This window comes from Phragmites australis, chromosome 4 (genome assembly GCF_958298935.1).
Source record: "Phragmites australis chromosome 4, lpPhrAust1.1, whole genome shotgun sequence".
NCBI classification, from domain to species: domain Eukaryota; kingdom Viridiplantae; phylum Streptophyta; class Magnoliopsida; order Poales; family Poaceae; genus Phragmites; species Phragmites australis.
Window position 1 is genome coordinate 30436617 of NC_084924.1, and position 22062 is coordinate 30458678.

Below are 22062 nucleotides of genomic sequence, written 5' to 3' on the forward strand. Positions count from 1 at the left end.
TAAATTTGCCTAGTCAATTTTTTTTTCCTTCTGCAGATTGTTAAAGTTGCTGATTTTGGTGTTGCCCGTGTTAAAGCTCAATATGGAGTTATGACTGTAGAAACTGGTACTTACCATTGGATGGCCCCCAAGGTAATCCTTTATTATTAGCCTTGCCACCTTTATCATTTATAGCTGTCAATGTTTATATTAAAGAAATGTTGTCACTATGTCATGAAACACCCACTCTCTTAAGTTCATCTCCACGGTTCATGATTAATATGTGAACGAAATCTATGTTGTTCCATGTATTTGGGAGAAGTGTGAATTACTTATTACTAATTTATTCGCAACAATTTCAATTTTAGCAGCACCTAACTTAAACCCTAGCCATCAAATAATTATCCGAGAATAGAGATGATATGGAGCGTAAGATAATTGGTGAAGGAAGAATTTCGAAGGTTTTCATGTTGTTGTAGGCTGGTAGCTTCCTCTTATGTATCGTCATGACAAAAAAACATCTATGCATCTTTACAGTAAGTTATAGTGGTATGGAATATAAAGTATACCTTCCAAATGATCAAACTTGCAATAGCAATTGGCTCAAGAAATCGAGCTTTTCCATTTACTACTTTGTACACAAGTGGTACATCGCCTAACAAAATCTTCAATGTTGTAGGTCATAGAACACAAACCCTATGACCACAAGGCTGATGTTTTTAGTTTTGGAATTTTGTTGTGGGAACTACTAATAGGGAAGGTGCATGCATTAATCTTTTGTTACTCTATTCATTCATTACACTAGATTATTCTTTTGAAATGGGTTATTAGTTGGTGTCTCCATCGGTCGTCTCTAGATTCCTTACAAGTACTTGACTCCACTACAAGAAGCTGTTGGTGTGGTGCAGAAGGTAAAAAATTTCAGCTTCAATTTTTTTTTCTGTTGTCTTATTTGTTCAAATTATGTTTATAAGTGGAATTATTGCTCAATTTATGTAAACTCTTACACCAGTGTTTTCTTTACCACAGGTCAAATACTTTTTTCCCTCTGCACTAGAAAGAGAGAAAGGAAATAGAATTGCATTATTGAATGCTTCTAATATGTTAAGTTTCATTCACAGGGATTACGACCTACAATTCCAAAAAAACACTCATGCAAAGCTTGCTGAGCTTCTTCAGAAATGTTGGCAACTGGACCCTGCTCAAAGGCCAAACTTCTCTGAAATATTAGAAACTCTTCAGAGAACAGCAGAGGAGGTTTGCATTAAGGATTAACATCAAACTGGCATGTCCAGTGACTCATGTGTGGTATTTGAAAGGTCCTCCTAGTTATATCGTGAATCTTTTAGATAAACCCCTTAAGAAATTGGAGGGCCTAGTATACGGCGATTGCAACTTGCTTATGGAAATGGGAGTTTATGCTGTTATCAACCCATGTTGATAGGTTGGAGATGAGCATGAGGGGAAGCACAAGGATAAAATACTGGGTGGCTTCTTTTCAGCTTTGAGGGGACGAGGACATTGAGACGTTGCAAATATACGTGGTTTCGATTCATTTGGAAGGATCTTAGCAACAATCTGTGCCAGTTCCTCATGCCTGGCGCTAGTACACAGATATATAGACCTGCTGCAATTGACTGAAGTGGCAATTTTTAGCTGCAGTCTTGTGCCCATCCGCTATCGTCATAGTCTATCTGCTTGTTATTCCTGAGTTCCATCACACGATGTAACATAGGAGAGAATGCCTATGAATTGTACATTATCAGTTTGATTTTTCTAACATGCTGTAATCTTGCTGTAGTTGAAATAATAAGCCATATTTAGGTTGTGCTATGGTTCTTTAAGAGTCCATTTGGTTGTGCAAATCTACTTACGAGGTGCTCACAATTTGAATTCCCGTGTTCTTTTGGGACATGCTATACGGTGTCCTATGGTGTGTGAAATGATTGGGTGGGGGGGGGGGCTACAAATTGTGAGCTAAACAAGGCACCTGCATGTCAAACTCTGCTCTGAAAAAAGTTGAGCTAAAGTTGGCAGCTCCCTTGTGCCAAGATTTGGTTCCTACGTTGAGAACAAAGAATCTTAATTTATTTTTCATTGACATGAAATTTGATGATTTGAGTCACCACCCATTCGGACTTTTGGACCGGTACTAGGATTGATGGCCCAAGTGACCCTGATGCTGAGCTTGCATTGTTAGCATTACTTTTTCTGCTCCCGTAACGGTTCTACTTGTCTCTAGATGAAAGGCCCAAGGAACGAATAAAGTGGTTTTGCAGCTGAGAGTTCAACGCTTTAAGTTCTTCACTTACAGATGCTTAGTTTATCATATACGATAGTTGTTTATACTTCACTCCTGAGGTGCCTAATTATGACTTGATTTCAGATCAAACTTCTTGTACATGATATTAATGTGTTGCATATTAACTCTAGGTAGAAACAATGGTGAAGACTGATGACTATGGGAATCCCTAAAAAAGAACATGATTGAAAGTTACAGTGGCACATGTTGATATCATAGGGCCTGACTTTTGGGAAAAACATCACCAAGCTGTGTTTGCAAAGAATTAGTATGCACCTTGAGAATCAAAGGACATTTCAACTGCGAGGGAGCCAATCTGGAGATTAGAATTATTCCAAGTATTTACAATCAGCATATGGACAAACTAAGATGTGGATGAAATCTATTTTTATTTACATTATCACTACATTTAGACTGCTAAACTTGCATGGCTGTATGTGTGTTACGCCACTTTTGTTTAACAAAATTTTTCCACTTAATTCTTTCCTTTCATTTGTTGTATTCTGTTTTTCCTTTCTCGTGGCTTCCTCAACCGATTCACCCATGTACAACATACACACGCTCCCATAGTGAAGGAACAACACATGTTTCAACCAATCATCAATATTGTCTCGAGAAAATATTCGGCTCCCGTTGCAACGTACGGACAGAAAACTAGTGTAGCATAAACATTACTATACTCCCAGATTTCTATAACAAGCAGAGAATGTTAAAAGGGGTAACAAGCAGATTCTTGTTGGCAGAGACAAGCAGTATGTATGACATGCCAAGAAGTAGTTAACAATACATACAAGAGTTATATATTAGAATTGAACAAAAATGACTATACTCTCAGATTTCTGTAACAAGAGTTATATATTAGAATTGGGCAAATATATATTAGAACCAAACAAAAGTTAGCATAGCCTTAGTAAGACAACTATATATGAAGTTGTATAGAACGAAGTTGGACATCTATATATGAAGCTATATAGCATACCAAACAAATTGGACAACTATATAACAAAAGTTAGCATAGCCTTAATCTCATATATCAGTTGTATGGAATGAAGCTATACATTGCTCATTTTCTTCTTTTCATTGTCATGTAAGTTATATCAGACTAATGTGCATAGGAAATACTTGAATCTATTGTCATTTCAAGTTAGTGGTAGTTCCAACAAGCCAATGCAAAGATGGTATGTATCATTATTACTACCAAGTTAGTTTCAAATTGCAGGTGGACCAATTGTAATGCACTCATAAAATTACCACAATCTTCAAGCAAGATGCAACAAGCTTACCTTAACATGATCTTTGTAATGCCCTGGATCAAGCCTGATAGTGCAAGTGTTCTCATCTCAAAGTGCGGCACTTAGGTTCTTGAGCTTTTGAATCTTTTTATAGACCTTTCTTCACTTTCTAAGGTGGTTACCAACTTGGGTGCCGGTAACAAGAACACCAATTTGCTCATGTAAAGCCTTAGCACAAGCATTAAGATGAACTTGCTTGAAGCCGGAAGAGGTTCGAGTGCCATTAGCCATAAGTTGAGATAAGTAGGATAATATGAAGGATGACATTGCATTCGTCCACACAATCAGCTCGGTTCCAACACTTTTACACTCAGACCTATCTCCATCATGTTCAAGATCCATTTCCTACCAAAAAATGAACATTTGATAAGAAGAAAAACAAGGTTGAATTATTCCAAAGGTTGACAGCACAAGGCAGTAAAATGCTTCATAAGAACAGACATTTTTTTGGAACAACAAGCTGGTAGGCATTACAAATGAAACATGTTTCTTGTTCAATCCCAAACAGAATCAACAACAAATAAACCAAATCAGCAGAAAAGAGCTAACTATTACATTAATTTGATCAAACATAAGGTACAAGGTACCAAATATTCCCAGTACATACATTTGAAAAAAAAAATAGGCAGTACAAATTCAGAACATTACTAACTCATTATTACATAAAAGAACTATAGTTAATGGCCATAATGGTTTTGTCGGTCCGCCCACATTCTTTCAGCAATCAGTTGCCTCTTGTCAATCATGAATCTATGGTCGTTTGCTTGTTCCCTAGCTGACCTATGGGGTTAGGTGTCCAACTATTTTCATGTAGAATGAAACAATCAATCCCTTGAGAAAGAACCCAGTTGTGGAGGATGCAACAAGCTATGACAATATGGACTTGAGTAGGGTATGGGAATAATGGGGTAGCATCATCTAGAACTTTGAACCTCCTCTTGAGTGACCCAAAGGCACGTTCTACGGTCACTCCTCATTTTGGACCAACTTTTTCTCCACTCATTCAAGTGATAGCGCACAACGCAAAAAGGTGGCAAGAACCCAGGTTTGGCTCCATATCCCGCATCCACTAGGTAGAATTTTCCTATGACATGAGGGACATGATGATTACATTATTTTCCAATAAATTGTGTAAGGACACATATAACTATAATAATATTACCTTCTGAAACTCGTAGGACATTCTTACACTCTAGTGCATCTGCTAAAACCACAACATCATGTGTTGTCCCCTCCCAACCATCCAGAATATATGTGAATTTCAGGTCAAAATCTATAGCAGCCATCACATTTTGAGTAGCGAATGACTTTCTACCATGAAAGGCTAGTTCCATATACTTACTAATTGATGCTCTTATATGTGTTCCATCAATGACTCCAATACAATCATATTGGTCAACATGCAAAAAAAATTAGTTCCTACAAAATATACACCACATACATCTAACTCTAAGGTATAATTGTCAAGTGTCATATCTTAAAATATGGATCTCATATTGGGTTCCCTGCAATTTTGGTTGGAGTCTCCAAAGACAGTAGCTTGATAAGCTCATTTTTTAGCTCACCTATGGCATGAAGGACTAGTCTAAAATATCGGCTAACTGTTTCACTTGATCTACCAAAGTGTGTACCAACTACCTTGTTCCTAGTGTTGTGTCCAACTGTATGCAAGAATATGGCAACTTATTTCTCAACACATACATGTATAGTGTCACGGAGCAAATACCGTTCCCTCAAAACTTGAAACAACTGAAAGAAAGATGCTCTCTTAAGCCTAATCATATTTGTGCAGGTTGTATCATTCTTGTAAATTTAATTGCTCATATAGTCTATTCTAGCCTTATCATTTTCCTCCATTGGATCATATGTAATAGGTTCTCTCTTGTTCCTTAATCTAGACCGGACATACAAAGCAACCATAGAAGCAGGCACATATGCAGCAGTACTGATTAGCAATAACTTTCTCCTTTTAACCTTCCTCTTATCCATCTACATGACCAAAGGCAATCCAAACATGTATGAAAAATTTGTAACAAAATTCAATAGTTCAATAGTTATGTATTATGTTTATAAACTATACTGAAACCAATTATCCAAAACATTCATATACAATTAATTCCCTTGTGGTTACCATATAATCCTTTTTTACTTAACAGACTACGTTATAGCAAGAGAACATGTACTGTCCTTATCATTCTGCTGAAGTGCAATTGACATAGCCATACAGATCAAGCATGCATAGATTAAGAAGCTACAGAAACACGCTATTTGTGACATGTTACTATCATATGCAAGTGTCAGATTCCTCAATCAAAGCCAAAATCCACAACCTAATCGTCCCCACACGCATTACTTCCCACTCCCAAACACCCAAAGATGTGATCCAACGCAGAAATATTACATGATACAGAAATCATGATATATAATTTAATCTCACCACATACAACAATTACTAGCCAGCACAATAAAGAAAGCATATTCTGAAGTTGCCAAGATTAATATAGAAAAGTTAACTACGAACCAGGTGATACAACTAGAATTGAAAAAAAAGAACCAGCTGCCTAGTCTAAATTAGTGCTCATATGGAGTCCTTTTATAGATGAAAAAAAGAAAAGGAGAGTTAATTACATAAGTGCATGAAGTTGGTTTTTCAAAGTTGAAAGAAAAAATAATTTGGATTAGGCACTAAAAAACTTGGGAGATTGATTAAGCAGCAGGCTCCGAAGAGCAAGACAAGCACTACTCCATTGAACAAGATATGCAAAAGCTAGCAGCTAGCTAGTTAAGACACATGTCTTCATGTTCCCAATATCTCAATTATCTTTGCACTGATATTTGACTATGTATGTTGCTACTGTGATCTACTCAAAGCCAAGCCCACACAAGCAGCTAGCTAACACATAGCTAGTGGCATGTTTCCTTGTGATTCATGCCAAAACAGTACAAACATAGCAATATTGTAATAAAAAAAATTGTAACAGAAATCAGTAGTTCAATATAGCATATCAATAGTTCAATATAGTAACAAAAATCATACATGTTTGGTCCAATATAGCCATGAAACTGTGCATACATGACCAGGTCCAAAGAAGCTCTCATCTACATGACCAAATCATACATGCTTGCCACTCATATTTCGTCCGGTACATGAAACCGTGCACTTTATTATACATGGTCAAATCTGAGTATCTGTTATCATAGTTGTTGCTAACAAATTTTACCATATGTTTAATTGTTTTGCAGAAAATATCTTCATGTTGTAACAAATTTTACCATATGTGTTATCCAGTAGCATGCATCATGTGGATCATTATCAACTTACGTTGTTGGTTTATCTTGTGCGCTTCATAGAAAGTGTAACTTGGTGGAGGTCATACTACCCAGGTATGCAGTCTTCTTGTAACGAGTATGTATTCGCTTGCGGACTAATATTTGTTTTTCAAGAACGTGCATGGTGCTTCATTAAGAGGAAAAGGAGCGCGACCTTTACAACAACGCTAGCGCTCTAGCAAGGAAATAACTAATGCTATAATACAGAACTACACCTATTCGACCTAGAAATGTAAATTTGCGGCAAGCAGGCGACATCATACAACTACAGAAAAAATAATAACATCTTTCATAGAAAAAACTACAGAAACATAAATGCTAGAATCTGAAACTGCGTTACTGAGCCAATGACCCAATAACTAAAATTGATACACACGGAAAAGCTCAGTAATGCAGTAATATGAAACTGCATTATAGTGCACTTCAAAGAACTAGTAATCAGATCTATCAAAAGTTTCAACAAATCAAGATATATAACTGTTGAATCTACCACAAACAAGCATCAATCATCCAATCCTCCTCCATTAATCACAATTTAGGGTACAAAGTACGATTTCGGTTTCATACCTTCTGTTTGCGGGAAAAGCAAGCCAAGAACGGAATGAGAAAGGAAGAATCTTGGTGCTCGATGCAGTAAAATCCCTCTGCCGCCAGCACCAAATCGAATCAAAGTTCATGCAGCCCGCCTGCAATTCTTTGCCCGACGTCGACCCTCACAATCTTGGTGTCGGACATCGCAAAACCCCTATGCTACCAACACCAACCTTCCTATTGCCGTTGCACCCACCTAACCCTCTGCCACGCATAGGGTTTGCGGGTTTCTGAGGCCACAAGATAAGGAGGGAAGGGAGGAGGAGCACGTGGTCGTACCAAGCATTTCATTGTCGCCGGTGAGGGGATGATCCTCAGCGTCAGGTCACGTGAGAAAGGAGAAAGGAGTGATGGGAGGATTGTGTGGTTCCTGTATGGCGTCAGTCCGATTGATTTGGACGTACGGGACGGTTCAACATGAATATTCTCCAAACTGATATCTCTATGTCCGGTTTGGTTTGATCCAACCAACCAAACATGGGACAAGGTCCGATCCTAAACGATCCCGTACATGAACGCCACCGTACGGGCAACCAAACACAGCCTTAAGCAATAAAAAATACAATGAAGTTCTCGTAATGAAGTGAAAAGTTGATGTAAAACATTCTTCAGTTTGGTTGGTCTGTTCCACAGTTCAGTAAACTTGACCATGCTAAACAACCATGATAAAAAAGCACACCACCGTCTCTCTGCTAAAGAAAGGAAACTGAAACATCCCCGTATCTATTTGTCTTCTAGCCCTGCTACATAGCACAAATACTAGTACAACAGTAGAATTCGTCACTCAATTGTCTCTCCCTCTGCATATGCCTCAGTCACTGCCAGGGGTTCATATACCTCCTTAACTGCCAGGGGTTCATACCAGGCAGGCTCGAAGCCGGCGGCTTTCCTCGCCTCCCTGTTAAAAGGGGGCTTCAGAGGTCCCCTGAAATATTCTCTAACAATCCTATGGAAGGTACTAATGACTGCTGCTTCGTCCTCCTCTACTTTGTCGCCTAGTTTACACTTTGCCAATCCATCCTCCACTTCTTGGACCATCTTATCAAGAGCATTAACGCCTTGTGCAACCTTGGACATCCGTTCATCTTCCACATCTTCGTCCGTGTTAACGTCGCTGTTAATCCCATGTGTCAGGCTGAATGCCAGTTCATCTTCCACCACTTGAACTGTCTTAGCATCAGGGGTACCATCTCCTGGAAGCTCAGAGCAATGGGGTTCAGACTGTGGAACTGAATCCGCAATGGGATCATCATGTTGGGACCGGAGGCACATGTATCTGAACCATCTAACTCCAGCCGCGCAATGTGTTATCTCTTCAGGATAAATAACATCTTCCAGTATTTTGGCTGTTTGTTCATCCCCGCCTGCACGGAATCTTGATATGGTGGTTGGCAGGACATCTAATCCCCTAGCCTGCATTACAGAGAATGTGTTAATTTGAACATTTATTAGTTGTGATACGTAAATACAATTTATAAGAATTTATAACAGGCAGGGAATGAGGAATACTGATACATTATACAGGGCAGATAAATGCTGATTATTCACATCATTCCAGAGAATTACAGGCTTGGACAGCTGAAGAGCACTTAACTGAACACATGATATTATAGAAAGCAACATCAGGTGGACAGTAAACTATAAAAAAGAGATCAGGTGCAGTGCAGCAAAAACCACACAAAGTCTGGAAGGTTGTCACATGCAAGTTTACTGCAGAAACTGCATTAAAATGGTTACATGTTCCCCTGGAGTAAACATTGCGCAAGCTAAAATTCCAAAACCATATGAAATGGAAGGTCATCCAATCCGGTATCATAGCCCAAGTTCAATTACTATGTCAAATTGCAACCTCTTGATATAATTCATCCTTTCTGAATATTTTTTACAAATCTCGGAACATTAAATGGTACAGATTGGTTCAGTAGATTGGTGGCATCTCCAAACCATTGAGCATGGACGTTTTTTTTTTTAACATTCTCACTATCAATAAGTCATGGCCAATAATTAAGATATCCCTCAGACTATGGTAGGGGGAGCTCATTTTCTCGCATCAAGCTCATAGCGACATGATAGTCTGCTAATATCCCCTACTGCTCTTCCTACAAACAAGTTTCCTGATCCAACAAACATTTCAATGATTAGAATCTGAAGTCCTTTACTCATTTCAGGTTCGAAGTTTACAGTAGAACATTAGCCTTCCAAATCTAAATTTCAATTTATCGCAAAAGATTCGAGAAAGGCGATACATTTTTAAGGATTTGCCTATATAAGCTTGCAGCAGCAAAGGCATACAGAGATACATCTAGCTCGTTCTAATCATCGTGTCGACACGATTTTGGCAATGATACGCAATTTTATTGTCTTCGTGCTAATAATGTATCAGAAGTATATAAATGTATGAAAAAGGCGTTGTGCCTCACCTCGTGGACGCAGTGCTCGACAGCGAGGCGCGCGAGGAGGCAGTGTGAGGTGCGCATCGCCGAGTCCCAGAGCCCGTCGTGGGCCGGGAGCGCGCCATAGTGCGAGCCCAGCTCCCGCAGCCGCGCGGAGAGCACGGTGTAGTGCTGGCCCTCGTCCTGCGCGACGCGCACGAAGTCGTCAAAGAACTCACGGGGCATCTGCATCTGCGCTCCGAAGCGGGCGACGATGTCCCAGGAGAGGTCGACCGCCCAGCTCTCGGTGTGCGCCAGCGAGTGCAGCATCGCCAGCCGGCTCTGCGCGCTGCCTCCCTTGCCCAGCTTCGGCGCCCGCGACGGCGGGAGCAGCCGCACCGCGGCGCTCCGGGCGGGGCGGTCTGGCGGCGGGCGCGCGGGACGGGACGGGTCGTAGGGGAGCGGGATGTCGCCGCGCAGCCACCGCGACGCGGCAAGGTCCCCCAGGCGGGCCTTCTTGTCGGGGTCAGCCGTGAGGAGGATCTCCAGCGCCCAGTCCACCAGGGTCTTGGCCGGCTGCTGGTCTTCTTGGCCGCCGGCGACATGTTCGCCGGCGTCGGCCGTGGCCTCCATTTGCAGTAGGCAGTAGCACGGGCCGCGAGGAATGGGTCTCAGAGTTTGGCCGCCGCCGCCGCCGGGTGCAGCTGTCTAGGCCCTAGGGTGTTCAGGCACCGGAATTTCTCGGGCCGATTGACTGTGTGCCGTCCAGATGGCTCCAGTTTCATTATTTGTCATTAATAAAATTCGTTTTCACTCTGTATTATTAAAACCCATAGACTTGTTTCCGAGCGTGCGGACGCTGTCTGGACGGTACGCACGCACCACCTGCCGTCCGATTGGCATCCGTCGTCGGCGCGTTCGTGAGAGGTGTATGCTCCCGCTCGGACATATCGATACGCACGGTTCAAACATTGGGAGGCGCGCCCGGGGACATTTCGTCGTCTGCCTTCTCTCTCTAGGTTTATCTCTCTGGCTCTCTCTCACTCGCGGGCGATTTCCCTTTCCCCTCCTCAAATCGATCGCCCATGGTTTCGGTTTTTCACTGTTTGATCTAGTGCGAGAAGTCGGAATCGGAAGCGGGGGGAAGGTCACACAGGAAGGTGAGATCGATTTTTCCAGTCGATTTCGTGCTGCAATCGGATGGTTTTTGAGTGTTTGTGTCTTTGATTTTGAGCGGATTGGAAGCGGGGGGATCTTCGCGCACGAAGTCGAGCTGGTTCGTTTCGTCACGCGCCTCTATCAGGTTCGTGTTTCTGTTTCTCTCTCTAGCTCTCTCTCACTCCCAGGCGATTTTGCTTCCGTTCCCCAAATCGTGTTAATAGTCTGTTATTTGGTGTTTTGATGTAGTTGGAGTAGTCGAAATCGGAAGCGGGGGAAGGGCACACAGGAAGGTGAGATCTCGCACTGTTATTCTTGTCGATTTAGTTCTCTCCACTCGAAATCGGATGCGAGATTTTTTTTGGTGGTTTTTGAGTGTTGGACGCGGCTAACAAGTCCTTTCATCGAGTGTTTCCGTCGGGTTTCTGATTTAGTTCTGACGACGGTCATATCCTGTGCCCATCAATTGCATTGAGCAAGCTTTTGTGTTTTGTTTTGCATGTCATGCAAGTTTGCGAAGAAAATCGATAGATTGATTAGGAGATGCTGTAAACAGTAGTATTGCTGCAGTTCATCAGTAGATTAGCTTTTGTGTTATGGGTACACTTTTTTTTGTGCAAGTGCAAAACAGTAGTATTGCTGCAGTTATCGAAAAATGGGTTCCATACCAGTTTATTCTTGGGCAAAATTTTATGATCAACTTGTTAGGTATTGAACATTTGACATATGATGTATGCTAGTTTTTGGGCATTGGAGCTATATATTTTTTTCTTGTTTTGTTTTTTTGTTTGGCTAAACATATAGTTTGTTTCAGAAATAGGGCTAATAAAAGAAAGTTAGTTCAGCATAGTAACCTCAATGTGGCAAAGACTAATGCTTGGTTTTGGAAATGTTTCACCATGGCAGGATACTAGGATTACTTAGTTTTTAGTGTGTATTCCTTTTTAAAGATAGATAGATCAGATGCATGCAGCCAATCACAAGATTATGTGTTGTCATTGTGTTATTAGGTAATGGCAAGGATAAATGGGAAGAAAAAGGATGTTCCATCTTCTTCGCGTAGCAATCATGTTGGGAAGCGCAACTATGGGGTATGTACAGCTAACTTTTTTTTTGATTTTTTAATGATATTTTTCTTTTTTTAGGATTTTTGTGTAAATATTATAAGCAAGTTTTATCAAATGCAAAAGCAACTGGTTTAAAACCATGATGCAGTTTTGTTCATCAATTATTGCATTTGTGCATCCTGTTCTCTACTGCCCCATATGTGTCTTATGATCAGAAAATCAGTACTTGCTGGTGGTTTTCATCCTTCTTTGGTGTTTGATTGTTTATTTGAGTGACTCATATGCATCCATGTTGATCGTTTTAGAATTAACATAATCTCTTTTGCATTTTGTGCATATGCAGTAGGGATAGAGCACATTTTTTGTATATGCTTACGAGCACTCATATGTGCATGCTTTTGTTATCCAAAAAACGCAGGCCACCTGATTACTAGGGATAGAGCACCTTTCCCCCCCTGTTGATCACTCACCTTTTTTCTTTTTTTGGTGAGCAGCAGGGATGAAGCTAATAAAAGTAGGTTTTGAACACCTTATTCAGTGTGTATTTTTCTGAAAATATGAAAAGCAAGTTCTATGAATATGGAAGCAGTTCTTTCATAATCATTTGCCGCATGCACACTGACTATGTAGTTTTTTTACTCATATGGTTTTACGTATGGCACACTAATTATGCAGTTTAGTAACCAAACCATAGATTTAATTTTTTTTACTGTCTTTTATTTAATACAGGGTGCCAGAAATAGAGCTTCACCAGCAAGACTTGTCAAATTGTACAAAACTATGTCACCTGAGCAGCAAAACATGATAGAAGGCATTGGGTTTGGTGGGTTGCTTAACATCGGAACCAATGTGTTACCTGTTGATCTAACAAAGTGGGTGATAAGTACCTTCCAATCCGAAACAAGTGAACTTGTGATACCTGGGAGAGGGAGGGTGAGTGTTGCAGCTGAAACAGTTCACAAGATTTTCGGTCTGCCAAGGGGAGGGAATAAGGTGATCTATGACTTCGATGTTGAAGCCATCAATTTCATTCATGAGGAATACCAAATTGATGATGGTGTGGCACCTCAGATCAAAACAATTGTGAAAAGACTAAAAGACAATAAGAATGCAGATGAGGATTACCTTAGGTCCTGGCTTATGTTGGCTGTGTCCACATTCTTGTGCCCAACCACTTGTTTGTTCATTAGCCCAAAGTGTTATCCTGCCTTGCGCGATTTATCAAAAGTCAAGGAGCTTAATTGGTGCCAGTTTGTGGTTGATTCATTGAAAACTTCTGTACATGAAATGCAGACCAGGAATTCTGTTAAGGGTTGCCTCTTATTTCTTGTGGTAAGCTATGCAAGATACTATCCTTTACTAATTAGCATTTTTTGGTTCTTTTTCAGCTGTAACGTATTGAGGTTTTTTTCAGTGTATTTCTTTACTAATTAATTCCTTCACGGACTATAGATTTTCCCATTTAATTTCTTTAAACATATATTTAGCCACACATACATTGGTAAAATAAATAAGTAATGGTGATATGCATGGTCTTGCTGGAGCGCTTTTTCCATTTTCTATGCAAGAGTTTATTTCCACGTGTTCATTCTGCTACACTAACATGTGCCTAGTATTTGCACCCTACTAAGTTCATTGACAGCTACAAGTAGTATGCTTTGTCAGAAATTGAGTGGATAGGACATCTGTTGTTAGTAACTAATCCTTTTCTGTCATATATTAACAACAAGTCAATGTTGTTTTCTTTTTCCTAGAGATGCAGTGGACAAGCTGCTACTGCTGCAAACATTTGTTTCTTTTCCACTGTCAACATTAAGAAAGGTTGTGATTATTTTTGTAAGCAACTTACTGATCATGGTTAAGCAAGTTAGTGATTCATTTTTTCATATGGATCGCTAAATGAGACCCCCTAGGAGTTAGGTCGAAAAGCAGTATTGCGTATTTTTAAAAGCATTTTTTAATTTCAGCAGATGTTGTTTTTTAATACTTAATTGAGTGACCAAATACATATATGCTTTTTTTTTGGCAAGGTCGCAACTATACGTAACAATACGTCCTTGTTAGAAGCAAGATAACAATATAGTTATTTTTCGTGTATTCTTTCTCCACAAGCAATACTGTATGTTTTTCATAAGCATTTTTTTGAATCATTGTACAGGAATATAGATTTTATTTTTAATTTTTGAGCAAGCCAATTTATTCTCTGCATAATGTAAACCTGCTGTTGACTGAGCAGGTTTAATGAATGTATGTTTTTTCAATCATCTGTGCAGGTATTGTACCTTGACTCATTGGCTGTTCCAAATGTTCAAATTCCTGGTGGTCTTCCAAGAGTTGCAGCTTGGAAGAAGCCACTGATTGACAAGGTTATCAAACTTGATACTAATATAGACGGCACCTTCGGGAAACTAAAAGTATGTTTGCCTTTTTTATGCAAATTAATTTTAACAATAGCTTGAGGCTTTTTTTTATTTCAATGGGGGGGGGGGGACTGATTTTTTGTTCTTGTTCACTATTTATATTTCAGATTAAGTAAGGGGATCACTCTGTTGTTCATGAATCATTACTCGGACAGATGGAAGACATTGAGAGATTTGTTGCATCAAAGGTCAAACCAAGTCTCTCATCTCAGGTTTGTAAATTATTGTTTTTCAAGACTTTCCATTATGGCAGTTTCACATGGTAGCTACTAGTATTGTGGCAGTTTTCTGTTATCTTGTTTTCAGAAGCAATTCATGTACAAATGATAGGTGTGTTTTATTGAATGTGATCTGAATCTGAAATGAGATAAGCATATCTTATCTTACTTTTTATATTATTCAGTTTTTACTTCTTTTTTTATTTAAGTTGCGCAATCTGTTGAAACATTTTCTTTCTTCCTTTTTCAGAAAAAGAGGATGCTATCTCATGCTGTCAGCAAAGTTTGTATAGGTATCATAGAGCTTGTGGGAAACTTCCCAGGAAAGGTCTCTGAAATAATTGAAGGAGACAATCCCATTGATCAAAGTGAAACAACACTTAGAAGATCTAAGCGGACAAAAATCAGTGAAGAAGATAAAGATAATGTTGACGAAACATCTTTGGATTCTGATTATGAAGAGGAAGAAGAATATAACGACGAAGATTATGAATCAAGCCAAGACAATGTGAGTGATGAGGAGGAGCAGGATTCAGGTGCAGATAAAGGCAAAGATGTAGAAGATGAAGAATTGGGTCAGGAGGGAAACCCAGCTAATGATGATAGAGAAAAAGAACCAGATGACAGTGAAGGTAATGAAGAGATTGAAGTTCCACTTGTACGGAGATCAAGGAGGAGCAAGGTTATGGAATCAGGGCACATTGAGCCTCATAAGGAGCAGATTGAAGTTCCACCTGTCCTTGTTCAAATGGAGCCAAGCCTCAGAAGGATATGGAATCAGGGCACAGTGAGCATCAACGATAATGCTGAAGCCTGTCCTCAACCTATAGCTGTCATCCCTAATAAAAATGCAACCAGCGAAGATGTGAGAGTTGATTACAAAGGTAAAGGACTTGCAAAGAGCAGGTGGCCAAAGTTGAAGCTGCCCGAAACAACTGGAACTTCATCAAACATTGCTACAAGTAACTCATGGGATTTCTCGCCCCCCGATTGCAACATTATGAAGTTCATTGACAGTGGTTCGCAACAAGGTGAAGCTGCAGTTCATTTTATAGAGAAAGGTTGCATGGCAGACTGTACCGAGGAAGTTCCTGAAGCAAAAGGCCTTCCACTTGAACAAGGCTCCGCTACACATAGCTGGTTAGATGATTTATCTTCTGAGGAGCTAGATAAGCTTTTACAAGATGCTGAAAGGCAGAGAAAAGTTCGAATAGATGAGTCTTGTTCAAGGAACATGAACTTTCATGACAAATCGGTAGCAAGCATTGAAAAAAACATTGAATTGTCACTAATTGAAGACCTTCAAGGCAGAACCCCAGCACCAAGTGTTCATGAACCTCCTAGTGGAGCAAGCATTTCTGGTACAGTTACGTTTGAACTTCAGCCAAAGAGGATGTACAAGGTGCCAGCTGCATTGCGGTCTCCATATATTGATTACAGCAGCAAGAATACTTTCAAGTGCAGTAAGGAGATATGCATGGTATACAATGTTGTGTGCCGAGCCTGCGGAAGGTCTACAAGGTCCAGCCAAAGTTCCAGCCCAGAAAAGTATGTCATCTTCATTTTTCATCCACCATATTCAATATAGCTGTTATATTTCTACAATCATTTACACAGTTTTACTTTTTGCATAAATAGTTCGTGATACTTTTTAAGTTTTATTGTTTTGTGCAGCCTTATTATCATCAACTACTTCGCCTACTTCGTTAGTTTGGCTCATCTTTCAGAGTCTGTTAGACCAAAGGGGAAGCTACTGAACACTGTTGCCGAAATTGGAATCTATGCACTGAATAATTTCAATAGAAGGAACCACATAAAACGAATACTGCCATTAAGAGTTGCTGTAAGTTTTTTTTGGTTTTCTTGAAAATATTGCAATTCCTGCTTTGCCTAAATATTTTGTGTTCATGACATGCAGCAATACTACTGTAGTAGTATTACAACTGCAGTAGTATTGCTAAAACCAGTACCTAAAAAGCTAATACAACTGCAGTAGTATTGCTAAACTATTGATAAACTGCAAAAATTCTACTATTTTGCTAATTGATAGATTGATTAGGAGATGCTGTAAACTGTAGTATTACTGCACTAGATCAGCAATACTACTGATTTGCTTTTATACAGAGTCCGATTTGCTTTTCAATTTTATAATAATTGCTTATTCAATTGTACTGACTTGCTTCTCTCAGTATTCAAAATGACTTTGCCTGTCCAAAATAACTTTTGACATGCTATTCCCATGAATTTACTTATCATTGTACCAACTCATTCTACATTTATGCTGATTTTTTCTTCAAAATTTGTGTTCAATTTTGTATATTGGTTAGTTTATGTTAGATTGTTTGGAGACATGGAGAGAAAGAAAAACAAGTCTGTTTAGTTTCTGTTGGAGAGGCTGTGGTTACTTTGTTTGACAGCCGCCCTACATGTTACAGATATGAAAGAATTTTTATGTATTTCTGAAAGCAATACATAGTCAACGTAAAAGCTTTTTCCCTGATTATCAAAAAGCAACTTCAAATGAATCACACAATTTTTCTGGATTTGCAATAAACTATTGATTTAGCGTCTCATATTCATAAAGCATTTTTAAAGCATCCATGACAGCAATACAAAGCTTTTTAGTAATAAACTACAGAAACGTTTTTTAACAATGCATATTTTCCATAAGTCAGAATCATGCATACTTTGCTTTTTAGTAGTAACCCCAACTTACAATTTCCCTAAAATATCATGACACGTATTCCTTCTCTCCTCGTGTTCATTTTCATTTTTTTCAATCATTCTGAAAAAATGCAGCTTGCACTTACTCTTTATTTCTTTTTGCTAGACTTAGCTGCAAGACAGTCAAATAGACCATGCTGAAGTCAAAAGGGCATTCCAAAGACGTATACAACATTTGGATCATTTTCAAATGGTTTGTTCTATCTTGCCTCAATTTTTTCTTTTTTATTATTAAGTACAAGCAGTATGTACCAAGCTGTGTTGCTTATGTTTTTGAGAAAACAATATAGGTCTTGTTCCCTGTCCTTCAAACATGGACACCAAAAGGGCTGGATGAAAAAGTTGGCCACTACTTCCTTTTGGTTTTGAACTTGCGGGCAAAGCGTTTTGAGGTGCTTGACTCCATGAGGTCTCTAAATGATGAAAAGCTAGCAAGTTGCTATGCCAACCTTGTATCACGAATCAAGGAGTGTTGGAAAATATTCTACCCAGACACAAAGAAGGAAATAGACACCTATGAAGTAATAGACATTCAGGTCCCTTTGCAAACCAATGAGTAAGTTGATAATATCACTCATGTCTCCATCTTATTTTCATTTTACTCTTGTCTGTTCAAATTGCAAATTCATTTGCTTTTTTTCCCCAACCAAGATTGTGGATTCCATATGCTTATGCATTGTGAATATTGGGACGGTCGAGTCCTACCTACATTCAAGGAAGAATATATGCCAAATATTTGTAAGTTGCTGACATACAAATGGCTCAACCACCCTGAAAATAATGTGAATTGGAAGCGCAAGCTAAAAATAGAATAGGTACCTGCTACAATCTCCTAGTTTTTATTTCATTCAATTCGACGTGCAAGCATTTTCACGAGTTGCATAAGCATATATGCAATGAACAAGAAGCAAAAATTCTGTAACTTGTACTCCCTATGTGCATTATTTGGTAACTTTTTAGGGTGGTATGACAATTCTCTTTTTGTCTATCCATCTGCAGTTTTTACTCACAAAATGTTTTTGAATACTTTCCCCTGTGACATGATTTTTGCCTATATGTTTTGATTGAATGTTGTTTGTAGCTTCATGCTCGTTCAAGTAAAAGTAGTTTTCAGATATGCTTACAAAATGTAGAAGCATATTTACAAAATGTAAAAGCAATATGTAATAGTATGTAGAAGCATATTTTTTTTCAAAAAACAGAGAAGCAACCTGATATTCAAATATGAAGTATACTACATCAATCACTTTGGTTCAATAAAAGCAACACATCGTTCATTACATAATTAAATTAAATTAATATTCTGATGTATATATCTCTACAAGCTGCTATGTGAATAGCTGCATTTCTGCATTTGGAACTCTTTTTTCTATTTTGTTCGGACACTTGGGAGCTGTGTGCTTATCAGAGTGGCAAATGCTGCATTGGTTCCTCCTCTTTGGTTGTGCATTCATTCCATTAGATAGCCTTTTCGACTTTTTTCTCCCTTTGACAACTGATCTTGGAGGATTCTTTACTTTTCCTGAATTACTAGGAATGGTAGGATCCTGTAGATTTGTTCCAATAGTCCCAAGTCCAGTATGACTAGACATAGCAGTTGTGGATGCAGCAACTGAAGTTGCAGTAGTTAAAGGTGCAGAAGGTGCACTCATATGTGCATTTGTAGCATGAGGAGTGCTGGGATTATTGAGAGCACCAGCAGCAGTATTAGCTGATATCTCATTACACCGTGTCCTTTTCTTCTTCTTCTTCTTTAGATCTTCAAGTTCAGATCGCATCATTCCAATGTGCCTTGTAACAATTTCATAAGCATCTTCTGAGTTTGATCCCTCGCGAGCAAACTTTGTGAGCGTGGAGGCAAGATTGTTGAATCTTATTGTCTTTTGGTTCAGCAAAGGCATACCACTAGTTCCAACATCAGCTTGAAGATTTGCATTAGCATTTGTGCCAACAGTCATTTCCTGTTGCTTCCACCTTTCCATTATGTATCGGTCAGGCAGCTTCTTGACACCAAATCTGCTCATAACCTTGATGATGTGACAGCAAATTATGCCATCCCTATCAAACTTGCTGCACTCGCAATAGTAGCTTTCTTCTTCTTCTACTGCTATCACATTATATGACCTAGTGCCATAGCCATCAACAAACTTGTCATTTGGCACAAGCCGGAACTGGTAGTCACCTATATGCTGCACAAAATACTCTTCGATCTTTTCAAATTCTTTTGAGAATCTGTAGAATATGTTCTTCGTATACACAGTTGAGGCATGCTTCTCAATAGGGTTCTTCGACCACGTGTTTCGAGTCTTATCATCGGTTCTGAAGTCCTGCCCATCTTGAGCAACAAGACACTTATCTTGAATCTTCTGGTATTGCTTGACAAAGTCCAGTATTGATAAGTTTGGGCTGACATACAACTTCAACACTGCGTTAAAACCTTCACTTCTTTGCGTCGATTGGAGGAACGGGAAGAAGCAATGCATATAGTACGCTGGCACAAAACTCTGTCGGATGCTATACAAATGCCCAAAATGCTTGTTGTCCTGCAAGCCATGCTTTTGAATCATAGCTTGCCACTTTGCCTCAAACTCTTCTGGCATGACACTGTAGTTTATACAGTCCTTGAATTCGTCCTCCAACTCTTTATCTTCCTTAAGTAAAGGACCTACAGTACCCGCTGCTTTATTCATTATGTGCCATCGACAGTTCCTATGATTTGCAAGTGGGAACACATGTTCAATTGCACTTCTCATAGCACCATCTTGATCAGTAATAATATTCAACGGAACTTTCTCTTTCATCGCTTCCAAGAATGTTTGAAAAAGCCAGACAAAACTTGGTGTCTTTTCATCTCTTAGGAACGCACAACCTAGCTGGAATGATTGACCATGTCTGTTTATCCCAATGAAGGGTGCAAAGGGCATATCATACATGTTTGTCATATAAGTTGTATCAAAAGACACACAGTCATGATATGTTTCATACGCCCTCCTTGCTGCACCATCTATCCAGAATAGGTTCCGAAGCCTGTAATCATCATCCAACTTAAACTTGTAAAAAATTTTTGGGTCATGTTGCTTCAATTCTTCAAAATACTCCAGCGTTTCTTGCATATCTTTATACTTTTCAGTTGTACGAAGTGTTGAGCGGAAGTTGTGCACATCTTTATCTTCATATGGTACTAGTTGCCTAGATCCATAGAATTCAGACATTAGCTGCATAACACGCCTAGTTTTTAAGTTGCAGCCATGCAACAAAGAGATAAAGGCTTTATCTTCTTTAGGAATTTTTTTATGTGACCTAAGGAATTTTGTCAGTGAAGGCTTGGTAATGAGTGCATGATTGTGCTCAGATATGAAATAAATCACATGCCACCTAGCACCAATGAGTTTTACAACCATTCTTGCTTTGCATTGTGTACACTTCATTTTTTCCCTCTTCCTTTTGATGCCAGCACTATTTTTGTTATGCTTCCTGTCTTCTTCTCCTTCTACTGGCATCTCAGCACCCCCCTCTTGATCAGAATTAGAATCATCATCAGAATCATATATAAGCTCATCAATTTGTTCTTCAGATTTACTTTTCTTCCCTTTACCTTCTTTGTTGCAAACAAATTGCACCTTTTCTACCTCTTTTGTAAATGCTGATCTGCGTGATGTGTTGGTCCTGATTGAGAAGCCAATTCTTTTAGCATATGAATTGTAGTACTCTTTTGCTTCTAATAGAGTGCTGAATGTCATTCCATCGTGTGGCCCTTGAGGTGTAGACCACACTTCTGCCTCAACAGCTTCTGAAAAAAGACCTTCCGTACCAGATTGACCACCAGCCAATTCTGTGTTATGAACAACTTGCTGAATTTCTTCTAAGTGTGTCTCTTCTAATGACAACCTAACCTCTGAAACGCTAGGAGCATCTTGCTGGTCAACAGGATCCACCTGAGTGCAAAGTTTAATAGTATGTAGAAGCATATTTTCAAAAGGTACAAGCAAAATATAATAGTATATATGGAATGAGTTGCATAAGTATATATGTAATGAACAAGAAGCACAATTTTGCGTTGTATAACCATATTTTCTCCTTTGCAGAAGCATATTTTCAAAAGGTACAAGCAAAATGTAATAGTATGCAGAAGCACATATTACATAAGCATATATGGAATGAGTTGCATAAGAATACATGCAATGAGTTGAATAAGTGCATAGGATAAGTCTATCTTCAAGCAGCATTCTAACCTCTGAAACGCTCGGAGCACATTGCTGCTCCACAGGATCCACCTGAGTGCAAAAGGTTGGATTGTTTGTAGACGTATCTATGTTAGCTCCAAAAATGAAATCAAAGTCAACATCAGGGGGTAGTTCATTCAAATCCATCCTGTATCACTTCTTTTTTTTCTGATTTCTGCATGGACATGAAACAAAAAACCAGAATTGAATGACATTTGTGCATTTGTGTGGGAGCGAGATGCTACAGAAATATTGAATTCTGCATTGTTTTTTGTTTTTTCAGGGAGCTCTTTTGTGTCTCATGCAAATCAACAGCCAATAGTAAGGTAATTCTAGTGTCCAAATTAAATCTAATGTGTTTTCTTACTCCTAGATATTGCTACGCG

At 39.1% G+C, this 22062-nt stretch overlaps 3 protein-coding genes and 2 pseudogenes across 3 annotated transcripts; 2 read left to right on the plus strand and 3 right to left on the minus strand.

The window, feature by feature from the left end:
• The first annotated feature begins 90 nt into the window (after window positions 1-90).
• Window positions 91-1645, plus strand: LOC133914316 (serine/threonine-protein kinase STY46-like; annotated as a pseudogene).
• Window positions 1646-4315: 2670 nt separating this feature from the next.
• LOC133914717 (protein ALP1-like) lies at window positions 4316-5695 on the minus strand (annotated as a pseudogene).
• A 2380-nt stretch (window positions 5696-8075) lies between these two features.
• LOC133916064 (uncharacterized) lies at window positions 8076-10621 on the minus strand. The gene is made up of 2 exons (XM_062359553.1): window positions 9915-10621; window positions 8076-8907 (listed from the first exon to the last, which is right to left on the minus strand). The coding sequence occupies exons 1-2, from the start codon at window positions 10497-10499 to the stop codon at window positions 8275-8277; spliced, it is 1218 nt and encodes a 405-aa protein (XP_062215537.1). The 5' UTR covers window positions 10500-10621; the 3' UTR covers window positions 8076-8274.
• Window positions 10622-12019: 1398 nt separating this feature from the next.
• LOC133914718 (uncharacterized) lies at window positions 12020-16725 on the plus strand. The gene is made up of 7 exons (XM_062357760.1): window positions 12020-12115; window positions 12821-13423; window positions 14365-14505; window positions 14667-14723; window positions 14980-16277; window positions 16404-16572; window positions 16648-16725. The coding sequence occupies exons 1-7, from the start codon at window positions 12038-12040 to the stop codon at window positions 16723-16725; spliced, it is 2424 nt and encodes an 807-aa protein (XP_062213744.1). The 5' UTR covers window positions 12020-12037.
• A 2056-nt stretch (window positions 16726-18781) lies between these two features.
• Window positions 18782-21823, minus strand: LOC133914719 (protein FAR1-RELATED SEQUENCE 5-like). Its single transcript, XM_062357761.1, has 2 exons — window positions 21686-21823; window positions 18782-21388 (listed from the first exon to the last, which is right to left on the minus strand). Exons 1-2 carry the CDS (start codon window positions 21821-21823, stop codon window positions 18782-18784), a joined length of 2745 nt encoding a protein of 914 aa, XP_062213745.1.
• Window positions 21824-22062: the final 239 nt, after the last annotated feature.

Coding starts and splice junctions, on each gene's coding strand:
- LOC133916064 (XM_062359553.1), bottom strand. CDS start 10,499: ATGGAGGCCACGGCCGACGCCGGCGAACATGTCGCCGGCGGCCAAGAA. Junction 8,908..9,914: donor TCGAGCACTGCGTCCACGAG/GTGAGGCACAAC, acceptor TCTGTAATGCAG/GCTAGGGGATTAGATGTCCT.
- LOC133914718 (XM_062357760.1), top strand. CDS start 12,038: ATGGCAAGGATAAATGGGAAGAAAAAGGATGTTCCATCTTCTTCGCGT. Junction 14,724..14,979: donor AACCAAGTCTCTCATCTCAG/GTTTGTAAATTA, acceptor TTCCTTTTTCAG/AAAAAGAGGATGCTATCTCA. Junction 16,573..16,647: donor TACTGCCATTAAGAGTTGCT/GTAAGTTTTTTT, acceptor CATGACATGCAG/CAATACTACTGTAGTAGTAT.
- LOC133914719 (XM_062357761.1), bottom strand. CDS start 21,823: ATGGATTTGAATGAACTACCCCCTGATGTTGACTTTGATTTCATTTTT. Junction 21,389..21,685: donor GTGCTCCGAGCGTTTCAGAG/GTTAGAATGCTG, acceptor CTTTGCACTCAG/GTGGATCCTGTTGACCAGCA.